The following is a 26,338-nucleotide window of genomic DNA, read 5'->3' on the forward strand; positions in this document are numbered from 1 at the left end:
GATACGTCTTTGATATAATAACCAAAAGTTTTGTGACAGTGTACCTGACAGGTTTTGTCGTTGTTCTGGGGTAAGTTTGTTGGTGTAAAATCGTTATTGTGACACGTACATGATATGCCTTGCCTCAACTTCGGCCGAATGAAGGACTTTGCACGCCGGCGTCCTGTGGTACTCGGCACAAATCTGCAGATTTCGAAATTACCTTCATCATCTCCTGTAATTTATTTACCCATAGTGGAGAATTACAATACCATATATCGTCGTAGAATTCTGAGTTGTCCCGTGTTCTTTGGATGGCAATTACCTGGGTGCAATTTCACTGCAATTTTGGCAGCTAGAATTCGAACGCCGCTACGGACACCAGTTGTTATTGGTGGCAAACATTTTTGCCTATTATTCGTAGTTTTTTCCATTTTTTTTGTCCTTCAATCCCCCAATCTCATCTAGTTAGTCACGAGTTAAACTTAAAGATCATGTTTTCTATGGGGCTTAGACATATTACGAAACGACCCCAAAACGAGCCAAACGACCCCAAAACGAGCCAAACAACCCAAAAACGAGCCAAATGACCCCAAAACGACCCAAACGAGCCAAAAACGAGCCAAACGACCAAAAAACAAGTCAAAACGACCACAACAAATCGTCAAACAAAGACTGTCCAATTACCGCGATATTATTGCGCCAGCCATTTTAAAAAGCACATCGACCGATGGGGGCGCTGTTATCATCTGGATTGCCGCTGTCCCGAAACCAAACATAAATATTACATAAATATCTGAATAAACAATGATTAATAATAAACACATACATAATATTGATGAACAATAATAGTAAATAATGATAAATAAGCAAATAAATAAATATTTACTAGAAATAAATATTATTATAAAAAAAAACATAATTTATAAATAATAAATAAATAACAACAACAAACATACAAAGTTTGACAACTAAGTTGCTAGTCAATAAATGTATTCATTTGTTGGTTTATCTTTAAGATACCACAGTAAGACTAATTGTTGGTCTTAATTTTAATAAGGAATTTTTACTGATTTACATGTTAAACAAATCATCTGTCCTTGTCAGCCTAAATGCGTGTAATATAAATTTCGCATCATGCCCACTCTAAAACCAAGAACCTGTCCCATGATTTTCATTTTAAGTACTGATTCAGATGACATTTTGTGCAGACAGCATGGGACAAATGCAAGTTCTGATAATATTATTGTGCCACTAAATCATACTAAATGTCAAATTTGCATAATAATTTACCATTTTCCCCGCAAATAATTTTATATTTTGAGAACCACTTATTTGATTTGAACTTATACAAACATTTGAGAGAAATTTTCTCTCCCCTTACTATTACAAATAACGAATGTATTTCCGCATTAAACCTGTAGTCAATTCATGTTCATGTAGGTAAGGCTTTGGCGATATTCGAAGGAGCAACTAATATTCTTCAACCTGGTATTTTTTTTTAGATTTTATTTTTTATTTTTTATTTTTTTCGTCTGTTTTTTCGAGTTTAAAAAATGTGAGCTGGCTGGATCCTTCATCTCTTGTCTATTTCTTACACTAGATACCAGCCGATACACCCCCCCCCCCCCCACCCCGCTAACACAGAGACTGCGTATTACGGTTGATTATAGTTCCTGGGCTCCCTGTGGTTGAACAACCATGAGAACAATCAATCATTTTATTATTGGTCACGATGAACCACGGATCATCTGCACGTCCTTTGTAAACATTACGTACACGATGTGCCGCCATCCAATGGCGGGATGAGCGGCTTTATTTGTGTACAATCAGCGTCAACTTCAGAATAGAAACACGACGCACTTGCTAAGCCAGACCGTCTGGTGGCGCCCTACTATTTCATCAATAACCAAATATACTATATCCTGTTCCCGAATTTGACATTTGTTTATTTGAGTAATTTCCAATTCTACGCCAGGTCCTTAGTGATTAATGATTCCACGTATTCATTTGGCCGTTATTTGACAGACGTAATATGCCATAATGTTAATTCGCTAAAATTTAAACACACTGATACTGATAATGAATTAACAATTTTCCAAAAAATACTAAATTTGCTATCTCATAGAAATAATTAAAATCAAAATATTTGGCAATATATTAAGTTTTGCGTCGCATACACACGATTGAAATATCATATAAAATGGGCCTAATATACTAATGTTGTATTTATTTATTTGTAAGAACGAGTTTACATCCTGGAATGACCACGATGTACCACGGATCTCATATTCAATCTAATAACTAGGGTGATGGTGTGACCTGCCTGCCAAGTTTGAGGGACATTGGCCAAGCTAAAAGATCACAGAAGAATTAATACGTGAAAACACTGGAAATAACACACACAAAAATGATTTTAAGGGCAATCCTAGCAGAGCGGATCGCCAATAGTGAACACAAAATTTCGTAAATATTACTGACCGCAAAAGACGCTCATCGCGAAGTGTCTTGTATAATATAATACTATATATAAAAGTATGTTGACAAGTTGACGGAGACGCGAACAAGATGATGCAATCATAGATCTCGTCTCTGGGGTCTATGATGCAAGGAAGGGAATTGTAAGAAAGCCTAGCGTAACCCAATTGATACAGGGGACACCTAAATGACCCTCACACGGTCAATATTTACAGGCAGCGGAGTTATACACCGAGACAACCTATTGTCCGGGCCTTGGTTTGTAAACAAACACAAATATTGGTTGATTAATCTTCTAAAGGTTATACTTGACCTGCGCGGACTGAGACTTGAGTGTATACACCCTGGTAGCGACATCACCAAAACACCTGTGTCTCGAGCAATAGCTACAGTACTCATAACAGATTCTTTCAAGACAGACGGTTTCACGTTTTCATCCAGTGAGAACTAACATCCCGAGGAATAACAAGACCGTAAGTTTCTGGTTTGATGCTATGTAGAATGTGTTGATAGATGTGACTCGAATGCAATTTTTTTAAATATTACCGGTTATATCAGATGATTTGAATGCAAGTTCATAACGATGACGATAAATGGTAATAACTGTGCGAAAAGAAGGTACAGCAAGACGTCAAGTTTTTAGTGCAGGTTTGAAACATACTTTAGGGTTTGTGGATGTCAGAGGTGGTGGTTTTCGAAGGTTCTATGATTTATTGTAGTGCAAGCCCTTGAAGACAGAACTGCAAATAAAACGGATAAAATGTGGGTCGCCTTATCTAATACACACGAACTAACAAGTATTTTGTAGATTGGCTTAATGGGGTACCAAACTATTTTTCCGGCTCAAGTGCTGATATCACTAACAACTTGATTGATGGTCAATAAATTCACTACTATCATAAAACAAAAACAAAAAACGGGTGTGCACATTCAAGCTGTTCTGCAGAGGCAGAGTGAACTTTTGTCACTTTTCTGAAAATAACTCGTGTGAATTTTCTTTATAACTTATATAATAAATTACGCTCATTTGTCCCTCTAAAAAAGTATAATGGTACGCGTTTATACATGCTCTACAATGATCAAACAAATCAAATTCTGACAGCTAAATGTTCGAATTTTGAGTCAGAATAGTTGACAACGAACACAGAGTGCAATGGCGTTGGGAGAAAATGTGTCTGTTTTAGATTTGCCGGATTCGTACCGCTCTTATCAGTATGTATTCTTACCGTACTCTTTGAGCAAACACTTACGTGAAGAGCGTGACCATTTAGTAGCATTTGGACCCTTGCTTGGATACCAATCTTCAAAATTATATTTGCGTTCACGCTTTTTTACATGCATGTCCAATGTTTTTTCATTGGCCAAGCAAATCTCTCGTTTCAGATTGAATTGAAGTTTATAAATATGCACAGACAAGGGAACGGGTTCGTGATATTACTTTCACGGCCAAGCAATATAAATCTCTCGTTTCAAATTGAATTAAAGTTTCTAAATATTCACAAACAAGGAAACGGGTTCTTGGTCGTGATATTACTTGTACAGCCAAGCAATAGAAATCTATCGTTTCAGATTGAATAGAAGTTTATAAATATTCACAAATAAGGGAACGGGTTCTTGGTCGTGATATTACTTTCACGGCCAAGCAATATAAATCTCTCGTTTCAGATTGAATAGAAGTTTCTAAATATTCACAAATAAGGGAATAATAATACTTTTATTCATTAACAAATGTATTCAACAACACAGCCAAATGGTATAAATATAATTTGGGACAACCATGGTAAAAACAATAGATAAATCTTGGTCGATTGATGGTTACGCCGATCGTGGTTTATATACCGTGACTTTCACGTGACCATAATTTAACTAGTCCGTCAACTTGTTCTTACCCCCCCCCCCCCCTATTGCAGACATTAGCCTATCGCGCGGACCAGCTTTGGAAGGTGAAAAACACTTTCCCGCTTAATTTAGAACGCACATGGGGTAGAAACGGCGATTGTCGCGTTAAACACCTTTACATTGGAATTTCTAGAAATGTATATTTGCCTTGTGGTCATCTTGCTACACTTGAAATGAGATCTTCATCGCAATATAACTTATTAATGCGTGATGTTGTTCTTTCAGAATGGGTTATCTCGTGGTACTGATTATGTTGACAGTGGTCAACTGTATTCATTCCGTGCCCACTGTACAGCACAAATACCATACTCACGAGGAGCTACAGGCTATTTTGATTGAAATGAATGAGACTTACGATAGCCACACGTATCTATACAGTATTGGTCAGAGTGTTCAACGTAAGTAGACGAACTGTATTCCCCTGGTTATATCTCGTTGATATCTCGTGGTAGAAGCCTACTTATTGAGCATGTATTACATGTATTACTATCCTATCATCCTATTTGTGGAACTGAAGCTGACCAATTTATTCAAGACTAAAGTTGTTGTTTTTAGAAGTGGGGGTTGTATTTCAAGTGCAGAAAAATGTTTTTTTCAAGGGAGAAAAGGTTGATGTAGTATCATATTACAAGTATCTCGGAGTGTTGTTTTCCTCAGGCTGTCGGTTAAATTGGTCCTGTGCTACTAAATTGCTTGCCAAACAAGGTAAAAAGTCGTTAATGGGTCTATTCAAACGCACGAGGGGATTGGACCCGCTATCTTATGACCATTTCTTCAAAATATTTGACACAATGATTCTGCCGATATTAACATGGGGTCTGAAATTTGGGGTCACCACTGTTATGAGTCAATAGAAAGAGTACAATATCTTGCTTGTAGAATATTTTAGGTGTCTCTCAAAATGCTTCAAAGTGCAGTACTGGGAGATTTTGTGCGTTACAAATTTTTTATAATAACAGCGTCAAATATTGGACCAAATTATTACGCATGCCAAGGCCAAAGTACCCCAGTAAATGTTACTTTATGATGTATCACTTTCTCAGTCTAGAATTAGTCCAAACTAGGTCACTTATGTGATACATCGTGCAATATGCAAGAGGTTTGGGATGCACCGGAGGTCTCCAATATTTATTTATTTAAGATATTTGCTTCTAGATTGAAATATCGTTTGTATTCGGATTGGCATGGTGATATTTCAACTATGGATAAACTAGAAAACTATCGAAATTTTAAAATTCGTCTTGAACCCGAACGATATTTATTTTCCGTCTCTGCCCCCGCTCACAGGTGTGTGTTATCACTTTTTCGTTGCTCTGTTCATTGTCTCAGGATAGAACCCGACAGAAAAAAATGATATTGAAAGAAGTCTGCTCTTTACGCAATAATTCCGAAATTGGAGACGAATACCATTTACTATTAATTTGTCCATTTTTTGAGGTCATTGGGAAAAATACATTCCAAGATACTATTTTTATATTGTCTTCAATTACGTTTGTGGAATTGATGAAGACAATTGACAGTAACATACTACAACCCGTGACAGCTTATTTGTATCATTCCTTAAAATTAAGATATGAAATTTACAAAAACTTTGAGTGACTTACAGCATATTTTATTTTATTTTTTTATTTTGTTTATGCAATTTATATTTTTGGGCCACATGCCTTGAACTACAATAAAGATCACCATAATTTAATATTCTATATAATACAGATAACATCACTTATTCCAAGAAAATATTAATTAAGGACAAATAAAAAGGCAACAAAATTGAAACTCGCGCCCAAACAGTCAGTCGCGATCCCCGTTTACTTACCTTGGGAATAGCGTGTAGTGATATCCATGCGCAATTCCGAGTTTGTCACGTCCCAAAAAAACATGCAGAGTACATTTCTAGACATTTTTATTTTACATTTTCTTTGTAATTCAATATAGTAACAGGTATAATCATAAATTGTACAATATTTTTCTTCGTCAATTTTCAACAAAAATCCAGCCCGAGTCTACGAACATTATGAAGGATATCACCTGGAATAGTCTGTGAACAAATTCGATACAATAAAAACAGGTGTCGTAAACTACTTGAAAAGTGTGATATGGCGGTTGGGCGCCCATGAATGCATGATGGGACGCGGTTCACCGAGAGATGTTGCCCAGAACGTCATTATATCCATTCTCTTTGGTGTTTGCCGCAGTTGCATTTTATTGTATTATCTAACGCCTCTGCTTTTAATAACAGTTACTAAGAGAACAGGAATAAGCAATACGATCTTTTAAAATATTCATATATGATGCATTCTCTACTACAGAAAACGAACTGTACGTTATAGCGATTGCCGGAAATAATCCAGAGAAACACGTGATTGGAAGACCGGAAGTTAAATATGTTGGTAATATGCATGGCAATGAGGTAAACAAACACGTGACCGCTGGTAACAGTTTTACAACATACATGAAGGGGTTGAGAGTCATACTTTATCGCTACAATAGTCATAATGAAATTTTGGTGAACGCAAAATATTTCCGAACCCGATTTAAAGCGGGAGGGTCATCACCTGCGCACGCGCGGAAATTGGGTCTCAAGCGACCATAACAACACACACTAAAACACAAAGGCTCATGGGTAGACGCTTGTTTGTAAACAATGACACGCTAAGGCCACCTGACGCATGCGTGGGTGACGACACTCCCCTTTAACGATCGAGGTTGGGGTTGGAGTGGGGTGGGGCCAAGCAGACCTTATTGGTCGTTTACTGGTGGAAGTCGATCAAATCTTAAATGAATACCGTGATTTTACTGATGAGACAGTCGACTAAATCTCATGATGACTGAGTTGCAACATTATGAAAATTGTGTATATTGTTCCGTTTTTGTGTCATATGTACATAAAGGGTAAATGAGGGTTATGTAAAAAGGAGTTTGTTTGCATAGTATTCTGAAAACAAACACAGTAGGTATGTTATATCATACAATAAAGATGTCGTTCTAGCAGTAAAAATAGCAGCATTTGCTCGATGCAGTAAATACTTTGAACTTTGGTGCGGACGCCTTGTAAATTACCTCGACAAATTACATCTGGATGCGCATAACATCATTTCATCGAATCATAGTATTACCTCCATGATCGAATGGATACTGTTATGTTTTCTGAATAACATGGACGAAAACATATAATGTTTATTAGTGTTGTGTGGTACTGCGTGTTGATGGCCAAAGCGAATTATTATCTATTGTGTAAAATATAAATGTTTATTTTGTTGCACACAGCGTCATTCGTTGTTATTGAACGTTTTCGTCCATGATGCGTCTTTACGATAAATCATACTATATATTTCATACAAAAATACAACATATATTATAATATACTTATACATGACGTATGCCGGGGGACCATGATATACTTAGTATATAATTTAAAGGGCGGCAGTCGTCGTGACGTGTCCAGTTCGATATGGGACTCATAGCGACGTATACAACGCGTGTAAAATATATTGATTATTTACATGAAATTCGAACACGCGCTGCGCGACGACCACCGCGCTTTAATTAACATTATTACAAGCATGAATTCAATTGATCCAATTCCTTCAAAGGTCGTGGGTAGAGAATTGCTAATACAGTTTATAGAACACCTTCTGTATAATTATGAAACTGATGACGATATCAAGAAGTTCCTCGACAACACTAGAGTGCACATTATGGTTACAATGAACCCAGATGGCTTTGAAATCAGTGGTGAAGACTGTAGTGGAAATGTTGGGAGGTTAGTGAAATAACTGGTTCCGTACAAATGTATATCACAACCTGTATATGTCAGATTACTCGCCCTAATATCATTTACAAGTAACATCACTGTCCTTTCCATGCTTCTCAAATACAGTCACTGTCCAGGTCCACACTACATTATCTTCGTTGCATTTTACTGTTACAATATTTTTTTTAAATCATGTAAAATCTGAATATACCGTCCCTTTAAGGATGTAGTTAGAGGTTATTGTTATTGCAATTGCATAACACATTTCTGAGGTAACATATTCTTTGAATCCAATCAAGTTATATATTTTTAGAAAGCTTTTTTTTCAAATGATATGAAATAAGTATTCCAATAAAAAAATAGAACCATGTAATCACGTGATCACTGTGCAAATAGAGAGGTTTTTTTCGAAGAAACCGAAATAAAGCCACAGAAATGATGTAAAGGGTTTGAATTCAATTTTCCAGTTCGTCTACTGTTGCGTGATCTAGATTTTAATCTCATAACACTTTTAAAAACATTGTCAACGTTGTTTTGAATTGATACCCCATGTCAGAGTTCACAAATTACCTTTGCCAGATTTCATTAGCAGCTATCAGAGAATACCTATGCCAAAAATCACCGTCGTGGAGGAGCTGGGAGTCGAGATCAATTCCCCAGACTAACCCCAAATACCGATGTTTTATTATGGGTGAAAAATCACAAAAAACATAAAACACACTGTATCTCAGATTTAATCAAAATGTATCACCTTCTTAAACCATCGCTACAATTGTTGTTTTGTTTTTCTAGTTGAATGCATGCGTTGTATAATCTTATAAGAGAATATAGAATAAAAGTAAATTTGATATTTTCAAAGAAAAAAACCTCTACTACATCCTTAATTCAGTAAATATCCCGTATGTTGAATGTTACCACTTCAACCACGACGCAACTAAAAGCTAACAATATTCAATGTTTCAAACATTACAGAATGAATGCCAATGGATTCAACCTCAATCGGAACTTTCCCGACTACTTTGAAGAGAATGAAGACCCGATACAACCAGAGACACGGGCCGTCATGGATTGGTTAGAAGAAATACCGTTTATTCTCTCGGCTAATCTACATGGGGGCGCCCTTGTTGTTAATTATCCTTTTGACAACACCGAACCAGGTAAACACGTGTGCGGGATTTCGCAATAAAAACTTATTGGAACAAATCTGTATTCTGAAAATGAAATCAATCACTCATTAATATTTATTACGTGTATAATGATATTATTCATTGTAGAATGAATTCAGCATGGCAACGTCGTAGAATTACAAGCCTTGTTCAGTTTTCCAACAAACACAATCATCAAACCCTTCAATTTAAAAATGTCGTCCAACCCAATAGAATACTAATTTGGCATGGAGTATGCACCAAATTTATAATAGGTTTCTTTTTTGTTTGCAGAGAACAAGGCAGAAGAACCTTATCCATACGCCGAATGCCCGGATGATGACGTATATCGTAACATATCCTTGATATATTCCAAGACTCATGCTATTATGCATGACATAGAGTACAACAGCTGTAACGGGACAGACAGTGGTTTCGAAGACGGTATTACAAACGGTGTTGAGTGGTACCCAGCCAAAGGTAGCATTTGCGGACTCATTCGTTCATGTACATTTTTTTTAACTAGTGTAGCTATTTTCTTGCGATCGGAACATAACAAACTGTTGAACTGATATTCTACCGAGGAACAGGTAAATATCAATACACAAGTATTAAGTCACGAATTTTTTGAGATGTGAACATCGCATAAATATAATATTAACAGTATTTTGCACAAGCAATTAAAAAACGCGTGTCGTGTCTGTGCAAAAACATTCACACTTCGTGTTCGCGCGTCGCTGTGTTCTCAAATTGTAAACCCGCAAATTATATAGTTTTAAACGAGAGATGTTGACCACTGCATAAAACATTTGATATTGTAACCCGTGTGGTATTATTATATGTACTGCGCCCTCTATTGGTGCGTATGCTCATGAATAGTAATGAGGCTATTTGACCCTTGCCCCAACTCCCGCCTGAACGAAAGTGATCCTGCCGCACATCTAGTTCACGCGCTGCCAGAAATTCTTCTTTTGTGTTATATGTGAACTTTGTTGGTCCTTGGGTACTTTATAATCATTTCAGTGTGGCATCAAAACAGTTCTACTACGAGCCCCCAATTTTGTAACCGGTCTTAATACCGGGTCCCAGGTTTTATCCTTAAGTTCCAAAGAATTTGCTCGGATGCAGTGTAATACAATCAACTCAACGTTTATTATACAACGGCTAACACTGTACTATTGAAAGTACCATGAACCTAGGCAAGTATATGATAAAGGATACACCATTTCAAGTAAACATCCATTGATACTCTATTACAGTATTCTTATTCCATTGCTGGAAATAAATAGTAGGAAATACAGTACACTTATCCGGCATACATAAAGTTCAAACTGGGTGGCCAACCCAGTTTAATCTATGATACTCAAGTCCTAACTACAGTTCTGTTTTCTTTCGTCACACCAGTTGGTAGGAATTTCTCTTTATCCTGCGATCCTGAGATACGCTCTTGCAATGCACACTGGTAGAATTACACCAACTAGATCTTGCCGGTAGAACTGTTTTGATGCCACACTGAAATGATTATAAAGTACCCAAGGACTTATTTTTATGTTTAAAATACAACAAATGCATATAGAGAACAATTTAGGTAATAAAATTTAAATAACATTCAGTCAGTTAGTCACCGACATAAACAATTCCATTTATACATCTTTGCGGTATTTTCTGAACAGTAAATAGTGCGTGTTTAACGACACTAACTAGCATTGATTTCTAACCGCACCAACACACGGGTTGTAGTGGTAACGAGCGGAATAGCCTACATAAACTTCGCTAAATATTACAATATACATAAACGGCGTAACAGACAAAAATTTCAGTCAACTCTCAAATTCTCAGATCTATAATAGTCATTAATACTCAGTGAAGTCAATAGGAAAACAATTTGTAAACTCGTCAAAATGTTCAAAATACAAATAGCCATGATGCAATACACACAGGTTTGCTGCACCGTTGAATACAAAAAAATCAAAATTACAGTAAAATATTACTCATCAATCTAAAACTCTGAAATGTACAAGATCAGTACATACCTGAAATGATTATAAAGTACCCAAGGACCAACAAAGTTCACATATAACACAAAAGAAGAATTTCTGGCAGCGCGTGAACTAGATGTGCGGCAGGATCACTTTCGTTCAGGCGGGAGTTGGGGCAAGGGTCAAATAGCCTCATTACTATTCATGAGCATACGCACCAATAGAGGGCGCAGTACATATAATAATACCACACGGGTTACATCTCCCCCCTCCAACCATTCACTCGTCCCTGAGGGAATCATTCAGGCAATCAATAGCTTAAATACAGTACAATTTGTTTGAGTAAAAGTCTAAAATACAATGATACTATAATCTCAACATAGCAAAACCTATTCGATTTCAGTAGTTAAGAATATACAAAGTACAATATTATTAATAGTACAAAGAAGTCGCAAATATGTGAGCAGGTACAACCATAGAACATTTATAATTCTGGGCACAGTAACTAGTGGGTTCACCTAGAATATCATAAGTCAACCTCTCAACAGGTCGACCAGCATTAACTCTTCTAGGCCTGCTATTCAGGCCATCAAACTCAATAGGACCAGGTGACACAGTTTCCGGTTCAGAAAGATCCTCCCTATTCGCCTCGGAATTCAATTTAGGACTATCTGGTGATGATGCCCTAATGGGTGATGGAGGAGATGGCAGTGAGCAAGAAACATCATCATTCAGCAGGGTTTCCTTTGATGGACTAGCAGGTGTCTGTAATTGACTAATAGGAAGGTTATGGGGTATTGATATACATGTAGGAGTGTCAGAGGAAATAGGGGTGTGTTTAGGAATATCCAAGGGCATAGATGTATGTACAGGGCTAAAAATTGGAGCATTGACATTTAATAGAGAAGAATTGGGCAATGAAACTTCTGGTGATTGCAATTGGCTGGTCCCACCCTGGATCAAAGTGGCACACAGAATCATATTCTTCTTCTGAATCATCATCAGAATCCAATTCCAAACATCTCTGCTGTTGCTTGACAAATTGTCTAGTACGTGGCCGAGAGGGAGGGGTCTGCTCCACGCTAGAGTGCGACTCTGACAAATACCCAACCGGAAGTAGTAAGTTCCTATGTAAAGTTCTTTCAGATCCATCTCCACTCTCAGGCTTTACTGTATAGACTGGTAACTCACCATGTTGTTTGACTACCACATGGATATCAGGCTTCCATCGATCAGATAACTTGTGTTTTCCATGCAATCCAACATTCCGAACTAACACCCTATCACCAAGCATCAGATGGCTTGCATGGACTTTGCTGTCATATCTTCTTTTGTTAGCCACAGCTGACTTTGTCGCCTCATTTGTTGCAAGTCTGTAGGCTTTCTGGAGTCTACCTCTGAGTTGCTGAATGTACTCTAGATATGCTGTATTGCTGTGTTCATCAGGAGTTACTCCAAAACACAGATCAATGGGTAGTCGTGCTTCACGACCAAACATCAAGTAATAAGGTGAAAAGTGAGTGCTATCGTTCCTAGTACAATTGTAGGCATGCACTAAAAAACTGATATGTTGGCTCCTGTGGAGTTTGTCCTTGTCTTCCAGAGTTCCCAGCATGTTTAACAGCGTCCTATTAAAGCGTTCGGGCTGCGGATCTCCCTGAGGATGGTAAGGTGTCGTCCTTGATTTCCGAATACCCAGTACCTGAAATACCCCCTTCAACAAACGACTCTCAAAATTTCTACCCTGGTCAGAGTGGATACGCCCAGGGAGGCCATAATGAACAAAGTATTTTTCCAAAAGAACTTTAGCTACCGTTTTGGCCTCTTGGTCCTTGGTGGGAAATGCTTGCGCATATCGAGTGTAATGATCAGTAACAACAAGAATATTTTGAGTATTACTGCTGTCTGGTTCTAAAGTAAGAAAATCTATGCATACTAATTCCATGGGAGCACTGGTACGAATATTAACTAATGGAGCCGCTCTCTTTGGTAAAGACTTTCGTCGGACACACCGTCCACAGTTCTTAATCTTATTCTCTATTATAGCTCTCATCTTAGGCCAATAAAACCGAGCCCTGACTAGTTCTAGTGTTCTCTCCACTCCCATATGACCTAGGTCATCGTGTAGAGACTTAACAGCTTGATCCCTAAATTCCTGTGGCAAAACTAGCTGATTTTGTGTTTTACCATCAGAGTCATGGCTGCGTCTGTACAGGATTCCATCTCGGAAACACAACTTTCCCCATTCTTTCAGCAACAACTTCACCTCACGATCATGAATGCCAGACACTGGTTTGATGTTTTCTTCCAGATACCCTATAACTTGTTTTATCGATGGGTCAGTCCTTTGTAGCTGATACCAGTCTCTCACATGCAGGGCAGTGGACATATCAGTACCTGGTCGAATTGGCTCAATACATTCTTGAGGGATAGCACCCCCTGACTTGCATACAGTCTCTACAAGGGTTGGCTGAAACTCAACAGAAGAGTTTGTTCTAGTAGAAGTGGAATTACAATTGGCCACTTCTCCATCAACATGGCACCACGTCTTCAGCACCACTCCATGCTGCATGCTAATAGCTCCAACTACCTCTCCAGGTACTACTTCATCAGGTTCTTGACAACGACCTTCTAACCGAGCTCTCAATCTTTCTATTTCTTCCTCCATGGATGGAGTATCACTAGCATCTCTATCAGATCGAGGTCGGCGGGATAATGCATCAGCATCAATGTTGAGACATCCTCTACGATAGTGCAGAGTAAAATCATAAGCAGCAAGGGCAGATAACCAACGGTGACCTGCTGCATCTAGCTTGGCAGTGGTCTGTAGATAGGTAAGCGGATTATTGTCCGTAAGTACTGTGCACTTTGCACCATACAAATAGTCATGAAACTTTTCTGTAATGCACCACTTGAGGGCAAGAAATTCAAGTTTGTGCACAGGATATCGCCGTTCACTTTGACTCAATCCCCTGCTGGCATAGGCAATAGGTTTCAAATCATTGTCTTGCTTTTGATATAGTACACCACCCAGGCCATCTAGACTAGCATCTACATGTAAGACGAATGGAAGTGTCAGATCAGCAAATGCTAGTATTGGAGGATGCGTTAACAAATTTATCACTTTATCCATGGCTTGTTGACAGGCAGGTGTCCAACGGTCTCCAAACGGTTCAGTCGCACTGCGATAAGTCACATCAGCTTTCATTTTCTTGAACATCTTCTTTCGTAATTTGGGTGGAAGATAACCAGCAGTTAAGTCATTCAGTGGTTTTACTATTTGAGCATAGTTTGCCACAAATCGGCGATAATAACCTAAAAATCCTAATAAGGATTTCAATTCTCTGATGTTACTCGGAGTAGGCCAAGTCTTCAAGGCCTCTATTTTGTCAGGGTCTGGTTTAACCCCATCTTCACCAACAATGTGGCCAAGATATTTTACAGATTTTTGGAAAAGTTGGCACTTTTCTGCAGACAGCTTCAACCCATATTCAGCCAGTCTATCAAGCACCTTCATAAGTCGGTCCTCTGCTTCTCCCAGGGTGCGACCAAATACGATCAGGTCATCTAGGTATACAAGGACATCTAATAAATGCATATCAGACATGCATTTCTCCATCAGGCGTTGGAATGTAGCGGGTGCTCCAGTAATACCTTGCGGCATGCGTTCAAACTGGTAGAACCCTAGAGGACATATGAATGCAGTCTTCTGTTTATCGGCTTCATCCATAGGTTACTGATAATATCCAGATTTCAAATCCAGAACATGGAACCATGTACATCCGTTTAAACAATCCAATGCATCTTGGATTCTTGGTACGGTATATTGATCAGGGATGGTACGTTGATTCAGTGTTCGATAGTCCACACATAGTCGTAAAGTTCCATTCTTTTTCCTCACCAGGACAATTGGTGAGGCATATTGACTCCTAGATTCTTTAATAATACCTGCATCAAGTAGATCCTGAATGTGCCTCCTGGCATCATCAAAATCTGCTGGAGTAATCCTCCTGGACCGTTCCCTGAAAGGGGTAGAATCACGCAGAGGAATTCTATGCTCCACTGCTGAAGTACAGCCCACATCCCAGTCATGACGTGAGAATACATGTTGACGCCTATTCAGCTTCTCAGTTATTCTCTTCTTGTCATCTTCCCCAAGGGGTGCACTGCCAAAATTAACAGTCAGACTCCCTTTCTGAGATGCATCTACTGATACACTAAAACCACCACAGCGAGTACTTGCTTTTGGTTCAACTTTTTGATAGTATAACTCACTGGGTTGTATAGTTCGCACCCAATCAGGTACATTCAACTCAGCAAGTATACTCTTTGGGGGAATACAAACATCATGATTCGTCTCATTATGCACCACTACCTTGAACTTCTGGATACTTCCAGACTTCAGTTGAGCTACACTGCTCTTTACAATTAGTCCACCAGGAAGGTTGAAACATTGTGGTGACTCCAGAAGTACTGTCATATTGGGTATTCCAGGCTTCACCCTGGTCACTCCAGTCAAAGGTACAGTAGCACCACCAGCAACAGAGACAGCACGTTTTCGCATCAGTTTCACCTCACCCATTCTTCCATTCGAGTCATACTTGTCCAGTATGTTAACTCGTTTGTATGCTTGAGCACACAAACTATTCATTGTCAACTTCTTCAAGTACTGTCCACCAGCCACTTCTCTGCATACATTTGCCATATTTCTAAACAGATTAGTATTTGTACCAAATATAACAGGACAATCACTTTCCTTTTCACTGTCTGAACATACTAAAGCTAAGGTCTGAAATGTCTCACCAGTACCAGCAATATTCTTGGGAAACCTTACAGAAATCCTAATAAACCCATCATAGGGCACTACTTGGCCAGCAGCACCAACAACCACCAAGTCATGTACAGGCTGCAGATGACAGTGATGAAGCTTACTTTTATAGAAAGAGTTAGAAACCAAGGTGACTTGTGACCCACTATCAAGGAGACATTTGCACCGGACTCCCTCCACAAAAACATGAACCTCAGCAGCACCCCCAACAAGTCCATCAGGTATGTCAAGAGTTGTGATATTAGCCTGGCTGGTCATGACACTGATTGGCTCAGTCTCTTCACCACTTCCATCTAGGCCCCCATATGTATTATCATGGTTGGGACAAGGGTTTTCATGGACACCAGATTGCCCCTCTACAGGTGTCCAGCTCCGTTTCCCTTCTGATCAAAGAACAATTTGACGAACCTTTGGTTCACTAACTCCATATTGCGTGGCTTCTGACACTTTCGCTGGGAATGTCCATCAATTCCACACTTGAAACAAAAGGAAGCTCCACGTATATCACCATACTCATTGCTATTAGCACAAGGATCAGCAGAATGCGTGTCTGTATTGTTGTCAGACTGGTCACTCTGGTTTGGGACTGTTGGCGTAGCAACATTGGTAAATTTACCTTTTCTACCCTTCCATCTATCTTTATTTTTTGTAGTGGCAGCTTGATTACAGGCTACAGAGATGTGAGCGGTTGTATTTTGTTCCAAAACCTCTAATCTGCTCACAAGATTCTGGAGCATGGAGTCTCTCTCCTCTACAGCAGACGATACACCCACAGCCAATGATCTGGTCACACTTTTTCCAGTTGGCTTTACTTTTGTGCGGTGGGTCTCCCTCTTCAACTGTTCGGCCTCCTCCTCACGAACCAGATGCCTCAGGCCAATATAATCAAGTGGTGGGGTTCTTTGATACTCTGGCTTAAGTTTCAAATTCACCAAGAGCGGTTGGTTATGTACAAGGCGCCTTTCAAACTGTTTTATAAGAAAGTGATTCATCTGTTCTTTGGGTATTGCTCTTTTTCTCAGTGCTCTACTCAACATTCTCCACAACTGATGAAGATAAGTGGTTGCAGATGTATCAGTCTCCTGGTGACAGTTTAAAAAATCTTGATATGCATCACTACAATCACCAGTAGGGCCAAAAGCATGCTCCAGTGCATTTAAACATTGGTCAACAGTGGCATTAGGAGTGTGTAAAGTAAGGGCCCTAATAGTATCTAAAGCGGGGCCCCTCAGGCTTTCAGTAACTCGCTTACGTTTTTCACCATCTGACACTCTGGCATCATGTACCATTTGTTCAGCTTGCTCATACCATGTCTCATAGTCATCTTCTCCCACAGGAACAGGCTCTTTACCAGAAAACAACTTCAGCTTTCGGTACCAAGAAGACTCAGATTTCGGTCTCTCCATCTGGTCCAACACCCTTGACATTATCTTAAACCAAGATTCATCAGATGTCTGAGTAGCTGGAGAAGCAGTTGTGGAGGGCATGTCTGAGTCCACATCACCTTTAACCCTAGCTGAACTATTTTGGAGAGGGGTTCCTGCATTAGATTGGGACAGCAACTCAAACCGTTCCTGATTTAACTGCTCGGTCAGAGTCTTAGCTACCTTTACCTCATTCTCCAACTGCTCACGCAATACTTGAAGTATTTTCCTTTCACTCAGAAAGTGGTCTTGTAACTGTGGTGGGATTTCCATAGATAAAACCTCACTAGGGTCCCTCTTTCTCACATTATCTGGCTCTAGGTTGAGTGGTAACTCCACATCCAACATTAGACCCTCCGCAACTTCAATCTTAGAACCCAAAGAAAGACTAGAAACTTTGTCAGGAAATGAACAAAACAACTCTGTGTCATCACCAAGATCAGAAAGTATAGTCTCTATCTTCACACCTGGAAACAAATTCTGAATTTTATCAGATATTAACCCCAGAGAAGAACTATTCACCCTACCTCTTAGTATGACCACATGATCTATGTCAACACCATACTTGACACATAACAAAGGCCACTGACTTCCGAGTATACCAGTAGCCATGGCATTAAATATTATACACTAAACTGTAATCACTAACACTTAAATCTAAACTCTGTTGGTCCCTAATTGCTCAACAATCAATTGGTATCCTACCACACTGCTTCCATGCATAAAGTACACATGACTATGTACGAAATTTGTATCCAAACAACAAATAACCATTTATATCAATAATAATGCAATACAAATCAATATCTCCCGGACGAGCCCCCAATTTTGTAACCGGTCTTAATACCGGGTCCCAGGTTTTATCCTTAAGTTCCAAAGAATTTGCTCGGATGCAGTGTAATACAATCAACTCAACGTTTATTATACAACGGCTAACACTGTACTATTGAAAGTACCATGAACCTAGGCAAGTATATGATAAAGGATACACCATTTCAAGTAAACATCCATTGATACTCTATTACAGTATTCTTATTCCATTGCTGGAAATAAATAGTAGAAAATACAGTACACTTATCCGGCATACATAAAGTTCAAACTGGGTGGCCAACCCAGTTTAATCTATGATACTCAAGTCCTAACTACAGTTCTGTTCTGTTTTCTTTCGTCACACCAGTTGGTAGGAATTTCTCTTTATCCTGCGATCCTGAGATACGCTCTTGCAATGCACACTGGTAGAATTACACCAACTAGATCTTGCCGGTAGAACTGTTTTGATGCCACACTGAAATGATTATAAAGTACCCAAGGACTTATTTTTATGTTTAAAATACAACAAATGCATATAGAGAACAATTTAGGTAATAAAATTTAAATAACATTCAGTCAGTTAGTCACCGACATAAACAATTCCATTTATACATCTTTGCGGTATTTTCTGAACAGTAAATAGTGCGTGTTTAACGACACTAACTAGCATTGATTTCTAACCGCACCAACACACGGGTTGTAGTGGCAACGAGCGGAATAGCCTACATAAACTTCGCTAAATATTACAATATACATAAACGGCGTAACACACAAAAATTTCAGTCAACTCTCAAATTCTCAGATCTATAATAGTCATTAATACTCAGTGAAGTCAATAGGAAAACAATTTGTAAACTCGTCAAAATGTTCAAAATACAAATAGCCATGATGCAATACACACAGGTTTGCTGCACCGTTGAATACAAAAAAATCAAAATTACAGTAAAATATTACTCATCAATCTAAAACTCTGAAATGTACAAGATCAGTACATACCTGAAATGATTATAAAGTACCCAAGGACCAACAAAGTTCACATATAACACAAAAGAAGAATTTCTGGCAGCGCGTGAACTAGATGTGCGGCAGGATCACTTTCGTTCAGGCGGGAGTTGGGGCAAGGGTCAAATAGCCTCATTACTATTCATGAGCATACGCACCAATAGAGGGCGCAGTACATATAATAATACCACACGGGTTACAATATAATCAAAATATAATTGGGATTGTGCTAGGGCACACGTGAATCTGTTTTTTGGAAAGTGAAAAACAACATAATTAAATTAACGGATAAAATCAAATTACATCCATGGTAATTCGGAATGTAATCTTTTAAAGTAAAAGTCAAATAAACACAGTAGACGTTATAGAGGCCAAGTTTTAGCATTGCTATTTTTATTCATTCAATTTACAGAGTAAATGAGATATCCTCGCTGTAAACATTTAGTTCAATTTCTCACACACTAGACCTTAGAAGTAATGGCCGCCACAATCCCGCCACTATCTCGCCGAGAGCGAAATACTCGCGCGTGTGGTCCCTAAAAAACTGTTTCATTCTCTCCCACCATCCTATCCCAGACCTAGGTAACCATGGTGTTTGGAACCACAATTCACAGTTTTCAGATCTTAATGCTCTTCTTGCACCACAGGTACTATGCAAGATTACAATTATATCTTTACTGGCTGCTTGGAAGTCACGCTGGAAGTAGCCTGTTGTAAATATCCCAGTGAGGACCGCCTTGAATTACACTGGGATTGGAACAGAGATTCAATGATGGAATACCTTAAACAAGTACACAAAGGTGGGTGTTACAGATAGTTGAAACAACAAGATGAATGTTATCAATACAGGCAAAAAACAACGAAAAAAACAAACCCAGAAATACCATCACTCGGGCATTCTGTTCCACATCAAATCTGGGAATCAAATATGTTTATCTTATTGACCATCATGCTCTAGGAGCTGCTCCCAGAAGATGGAAATGACCTTCTATCATATTTCCAAAACATTTGAATGACTTCGATATTCGTTTCCTCGGATTTATTGTCAACTTCCATCTAACAACTCTAAATAGTTTTAAAGCAATCCAACCAATCATACTCAGCGTGTTTAGATCGATGTATTGATTTCATTTTCGTTAAATTAACTGACGTTTGTGTATGTGGTTATGTGTTAACCTCATTTTAGTGAATAATTGACTACTGTATGTAGTTTGTGTTTCTACAGATTAGGGAGTCTCTAATGCAAAAAACGTTCGATCCTTCGCTGAATGTTTGAAGTGTCCGCTTCGCTGATATATAGAAAATCATATTTGGTAATTGTAGTCCTAAATAACCCTTTTTAATAGTTATTTAGGACTACGATTACCAAATATTATCTTCTATATATCATATTTATCAGTCCGAGCAGCGTTTATTAATTTATAAACTACTATTACGCTTCGCTGATACTTTTTAGTCGATTTGACCGGAGATCCCGTATATAAAAACACGTAGTTTCTCGGGTTGACCAGTTATGGATATGCAATTTTTCGCTTTTTTTCATCTCGACAATATACACAACGAACTCGAGCTTCAGAGTAGTCACTTTTCAGTACGAAGTCCTCTAATTTCCATTCACGGATCACTGGAAATACTTATCAATTTTCTTACATTCAACTTGAAGTTCAAACATTTAAGTGACAAAAGACACTTATCATTTTATAACCATTGTTTACGTCCAAAAGAATATTCTCTAATTTAAAATATATTTCAGGAGTTAAAGGGCGTGTATCAGATGAAAATGGTAATCCAGTTTCAGGAGCAATAATGTCTATAAAGGGTCGAGACTTGGATTTCACAACATCTGCTGACGGTGAATACTGGAGAATATTGTTACCTGGTTTATACGAATTGTCTGTAAGTAAAATTTCTAAACGAAACAGCAATTCTGAAAGCAAATATTTTATGCTGATAGATGAATGACAATGATGAATAAAATTATTATGATGGAGGAATGAGTGAAGGACTAAGCAATTTATCTTCCATGCATGTTTTATAGGTTAGAAAAGATGGATACATTTCTGGCTCTTCTGCGACTGCCACCGTGGAAGTATCTGGCATACTCTATGACGTAACTGAGCAAGATTTTCAAATCTTGAGTCATGCCGCAGTACTGACGTCAACAGTTTTTATAGTTTTATGTACATCGATTTCAGGAATGCTGTTTTCTGAGAATGTTTGAACGAAATACATGACTTCATTGTCGCATTTGTTTCACCCAGCCACGACTCCGTCAATGAATTTTCAGTTGATTCAGTAGATTTGATCTTTGATTTAATTTTGTGTTTAATACATGTAGTAGATTTGTACAAAGATATTTTAATGCAATGTTTTAACGCTGAAAAAATAAATTCCTTAGTCAAGCAACTCATATTTGTTTTAGTTTTAATTAGTAATAATTAGTTGAAAGATAATAAACTGCAATATTAAATCGATGTGATACTTTATGCATAATCATAGTCTATTCTCACAGATGACTGGGCATACTTCAATCAAACTTGATACAGCGACAAGACATATTTGATTGCAAGATGGCCGACTGACGGACAATTTGGTTATTCATCTTGCTCGTTAACTTGAACTCGTCTGATAACTCTCATTTTGTATTTTGGCGGCTGCAGTGTAATGTGCATTGTACCCTCTAGAAGTGGTAGGGGGAATTCATTATCGACTTCAAGTCGGAATTGGTGAAGAACAGAAGAGAATACGAGGAATAATTCCATTTTAGCCAGCTGTTCACCAAGACAAACACGTGAACCTGCAAAAGAGATGTAATATTAACCAATTGACGCTCAGAAGTCAACTTTTGTCGGCATAATTATTTACATGTTTCATCTAAACAATTGATCAAGACTTAAAGCCAATTGGAAATTGCATCAAAATGTTGACAGTAAAATATGACATCCAAAGAGTTGGTATGGTGAGTTAGTGATTTGTCAATAAATATAATATAATATACATATAAGAAAAAACTAGTATATTAATACCTGACCCAAAAGGTATAAAGGCATCTGGTCTGTAAAAATTTCCATCAGAATCAAGAAAACGACCTGGATCAAATCTATCTGGATTCGGCCATAAAGTGGGATCGTACAGCACACTCCACAGGTTAGGCCACACCATGGTGTTCTTGGGAATGTCATAACCCAAAACACAAGTATCAGTTGTAGTCCAGCGAGGTACTGAGAGCGGGGCTGTACTAGACATGCGCAGTACTTCATTGACCGCAGCCTCTGTGTAGGGCAAGTTCGGTTTGTCGGACATTTCCGGAAGGCGGCCTCGTCCAACAACATTATCCAACTCAGCTTGAATTTGTGTTTGTGTGTCCAGGTTTTTCAACATGAGTAACCAACCCCACGTCAACGTTGTAGCGGTTGTTTCCGTTCCTGCGACGAATGTGTCAAGTATGAGGGCATATATGTAAAAATATTTAAAAGGCAAGCCTTTTCTCCCAAAACTTTCCGAAAAATGTCGACTTTCCCATTCTCGTGTAGCTTTTAAGAACACGTCAATGAGATCTCTCATATTCTGTGAATCGTACGTTGTCTCGTGTTGTTCTATAAATGGCTCCAGAACATCATATATCTTGCGGTGGTCACGTGCATGGTGGCCCCTGAGGAGAAGCTCCAGTATCTTGTATGAGCCGGGAAAAAAGTACATAAATCCGAAATACACATGCGACAAATCAAGAATTGAATTCAAAGATGATATGATATCCACAAATCGATGATCAGTGTAGTCAAAACGTTCACCCAATGTGATAGAACAGATCACGTTATATATGGAATTGGTGGTATGGGAGAGCGGGTTGAACGTGCTGGAGTCAACGGACATCTCATCGAATACATCGAGCAGATGTAGGACTTCTTCCTGAATTCTCTTCTCCATTGACGCTTTTCCCATGCCAAACGTACGCAAAGAACTAAGGATCACCCTCCGTTTGAACTTCCATACTTTGCCATTAGCCATAATTATACCTGAAACGATATACCGAATCAAATTATACTGCCCTTATACTATTAATTCTAATATTTAATACTAATTCCGTTGAATGCAGCAGTGTACCTACGATATATATGTGCTACGTAATAAATGTCTTAGTAATTTGATTGGTCCTTGCACTTCTGGCGTCAATGTCGAATAATCGTTAATACTCACCTCATTTGTTTGGTTGACATTTGTATTTTTTGTGTAAATCTGATTTGTTGTGACATGATGGTGATTTATTGCGGACTGAATTCCCTCAAAAAGGAATGAAAATAATTAGTTCTAGGGAATGTGTTCAAAGAACCGGGAACTTGGTAAGATTGAGTCTTGGATACAACACGTGTTGATGTTTACAAAGTCGCAAACAAACATAATAAATATGACATTCAATTACTGGCCGTACAACATAATAATAATTAAAGTATAGATGCAGAGTCGTGTGCAATCACAGCTTTAACAAAAAGTGTCTGTTCTGTGGTATTCGGCATTGCAAGATGTGCAAAAATGCACTTTTTCGAAAGCTATGCATAATTCAAGTATAATGGTGAAAGGCGAATCTTCATATAGTTTACTATTGTAAATAAAATTTCATAAACCACGTAATCGGTAACATGGAAGGAGAATATTCTTTATCTCTGGTGAGTGCAAACAAGAACGAACTGCAACGTCGACAATCATGAACACGTATTTGGGAGACTGAATAGTGTGGTCACATTGTTGCTAAGTTTGATGTATTGAACCACAGTTAAAGGGCGGCAGTCGTCGCGCCGCGTCCTGTTCGATATGGGACTCATAGCGACGTATACAACGCATGTAAATTACATTGTCTATTTACATGAAATTCGAACACTCGCTGCGCGACGACCACGACGCTTTAAACTGACAAATTACAACAAACAAAACTCAAACCAAGATATAAGCACGAGGTTGTCACGTTACTGAGCACTGGCGATATTAATGGGGGTTGATTTTACAATTAATCGTCCGGGAAACCGTTTGTCCCCGTTTAATTGGCAAGCTTCACTGTACATGTTCTTTCAGAAATGATGTCTTACAAAGAGATGAAATAACAAAATTATGCTAATTATATTTTGTTCAACTTCATTGTGTGTATGAATGTAAAGAGTTCATGAACTTCAAAGGTAACACGAATGCCTGCTACACAGAATCAACATATTCGGAACAAAACTGACGTTGGCATAGTAACGTACCAACCTAATACAACTTTCCTATAAATCGCGCCCTCTAGTGACATATCGCTTCTACGATGTACAAGGGTAACACGAACTTGAAGACTGCTCAAATGGTCGACATCGTTCTGATCTGTAGCCGTCCATCAATGAGCGTTATGTATTTGAGAGGTTTCACTGTATTTTAGTCGACAAACGATTTAAGGGAATGCTGTACTAGTGAAAATGTGAACATATGCAGGTGACACAGCTGGAAGAACGTAACTGGACTCAAATAAGTTGATCGCACCCGCATCTGCCACATGTTCAATGCGCAATTCATTGCGGAATTTAGTGCGACCTGTAATCAATTCTTAGTGTGAGTTCAATTCGCTGGATTTCAGCGAGCAACCATGAAAGAACATCCTTGATGCGGCCAGTGCCAACCAAAAACTTACCACTATTCAATGTCCCCGTCTTCATTGGCGGAATATGCGGTCTATCGGCGAAATCATCGGCCTTTCCAACCAGGGCTTCATGTATTGATTGATAGCCATTCAGCACAACAACCAATTGCTGACCTAGATGCAATGACAACACGTCTCCGTACTGGCTAGCCATGTCACGCAGGTTGCGGAACGGAGTTGGGTTAACAAGATCCAGTACATTCCCTATCAGCGGAAAACCCCGGGGACCAGGTGGGAGATTTCGGTGATTGGCGAGGAGCAATTGTAGAGCCCAGTACGTGAATAGAAAGATCGTGGTGGCTAAAATGACTGTTTGGAGATCACATTGAGACCACAGAGCATACAGTGAATCAGCGAGCACAGACATATCGATTGTCGCAACGTTACTAGCTTATGAAAGCTGCAGTTCAAGCTTAAACTATTACGAGGTTCAAGTAAAAGTGACGCATGCGTATCGTGAAAACAAGTGACATTCAGAGGTCACGGCAGGTGTTATTGTCAATATCCCAATGTTATGATAAATTCTAGCATCTCCATTAAAAATTACATTTCATAATATATACAAGAGAACTGGTGATGGTTGTGAACCAAAGGAGTGGCTAGTATTAATCCATGAAACATACTCGCACATATCCGTACATATCACTCTGTCTTATTGTGTGTGGACCAAAGCTGTCATGTACACAATCGTAATAACTGGAAATGGTTTCAGAACGGAAAACTGTTATTTCTGTGAATAAAATATGAACAATAAAAACTTAAATTTAGAAAAACTATGAACAATAAATAATGAAAATCTGTGATTTACTGTACAGTTCCTAGAAAAATATTAGCCGAACCATAACATTTATAAAAAGCACAGTGCTGAGATTTACTTCAAGTATACCTGAAATATAATCTTACAATCGCATACGAGTCGTCAAAACGTACAGTTTGGTGACATATAAGTCAAATGTTGTATAGTTTCAATACGCATCCAAACACCGGAGTCACGGCGAATCTTTCTAGCAAGTCACCCCTCTAAAAACCTCTTCAACTAGCCAAGGCCAATCACTAATGTGCGGGGTCAACAATTAAATAATAATAATTTTATTAACACTTACACATTCCCCGGAGGGATTGGCAATAGTTACAAATGTTTGAGAAAGAATAAAAGGTTAAAAAAAAACTAAAAAAAAAATAAGCTAATGCATTACAGAGAAAAAAAATATTAAGACTAAATTATTATACTATAAAATAATAGAAAACAAAATGCAAAACTTAACTGTGAAAGAAAATTGTCACTGGGGTTGCTGTCTTATTTCAAAACACTTCTTTAGGTAACTTGCTACAGGGAGTGCTAGGGCAAGACCAAGGCTATGAATTATGTCCTTGGTGA

General features: G+C 38.5%; 2 protein-coding genes and 2 long non-coding RNA genes across 4 annotated transcripts; 1 reads left to right on the top strand and 3 right to left on the bottom strand.

Annotated features, from left to right (window-relative positions):
* The first annotated feature begins 2,860 nt into the window (after positions 1–2,860).
* LOC100375345 (carboxypeptidase D-like) lies at positions 2,861–21,704 on the top strand. The gene is made up of 9 exons (XM_002742193.3): positions 2,861–2,930; positions 4,582–4,754; positions 6,666–6,766; positions 7,950–8,119; positions 9,083–9,267; positions 9,550–9,735; positions 19,946–20,098; positions 21,052–21,194; positions 21,337–21,704. The coding sequence occupies exons 2-9, from the start codon at positions 4,583–4,585 to the stop codon at positions 21,517–21,519; spliced, it is 1,293 nt and encodes a 430-aa protein (XP_002742239.3). The 5' UTR covers positions 2,861–2,930; position 4,582; the 3' UTR covers positions 21,520–21,704.
* Positions 10,389–12,073, bottom strand: LOC144344441 (uncharacterized). Its single transcript, XR_014928298.1, has 2 exons — positions 11,289–12,073; positions 10,389–10,767 (listed from the first exon to the last, which is right to left on the bottom strand). It is a non-coding gene; the product is annotated as an uncharacterized LOC144344441 (long non-coding RNA).
* On the bottom strand, positions 18,388–19,457 carry LOC146729190 (uncharacterized). The gene is made up of 2 exons (XR_014928297.1): positions 19,293–19,457; positions 18,388–18,771 (listed from the first exon to the last, which is right to left on the bottom strand). It is a non-coding gene; the product is annotated as an uncharacterized LOC146729190 (long non-coding RNA).
* A 1-nt stretch (position 21,705) lies between the features above and the next one.
* On the bottom strand, positions 21,706–25,403 carry LOC100375497 (cytochrome P450 2B1-like). Its single transcript, XM_006825786.3, has 3 exons — positions 24,952–25,403; positions 22,325–23,314; positions 21,706–22,095 (listed from the first exon to the last, which is right to left on the bottom strand). The coding sequence occupies exons 1-3, from the start codon at positions 25,325–25,327 to the stop codon at positions 21,893–21,895; spliced, it is 1,569 nt and encodes a 522-aa protein (XP_006825849.1). The 5' UTR covers positions 25,328–25,403; the 3' UTR covers positions 21,706–21,892.
* Between the last annotated feature and the right edge of the window lie 935 nt (positions 25,404–26,338).

Source organism: Saccoglossus kowalevskii, chromosome 22 (assembly GCF_978046115.1).
Source record: "Saccoglossus kowalevskii chromosome 22, keSacKowa6.1, whole genome shotgun sequence".
In the NCBI taxonomy this organism is placed as follows: Eukaryota; Metazoa; Hemichordata; class Enteropneusta; family Harrimaniidae; genus Saccoglossus; species Saccoglossus kowalevskii.

Excerpts from the sequence above, each read along its gene's own strand:
- LOC100375345 (XM_002742193.3), top strand. The coding sequence starts at position 4,583 with ATGGGTTATCTCGTGGTACTGATTATGTTGACAGTGGTCAACTGTATT. Across the intron at positions 9,268-9,549 it reads TTTTGACAACACCGAACCAG|AGAACAAGGCAGAAGAACCT; the intron begins GTAAACACGTGT and ends TTTTGTTTGCAG. Across the intron at positions 20,099-21,051 it reads CCTTAAACAAGTACACAAAG|GAGTTAAAGGGCGTGTATCA; the intron begins GTGGGTGTTACA and ends AATATATTTCAG.
- LOC100375497 (XM_006825786.3), bottom strand. The coding sequence starts at position 25,327 with ATGTCTGTGCTCGCTGATTCACTGTATGCTCTGTGGTCTCAATGTGAT. Across the intron at positions 23,315-24,951 it reads GACGGGGACATTGAATAGTG|GTATAATTATGGCTAATGGC; the intron begins GTAAGTTTTTGG and ends ATATCGTTTCAG. Across the intron at positions 22,096-22,324 it reads CTTTATACCTTTTGGGTCAG|GTTCACGTGTTTGTCTTGGT; the intron begins GTATTAATATAC and ends TCTCTTTTGCAG.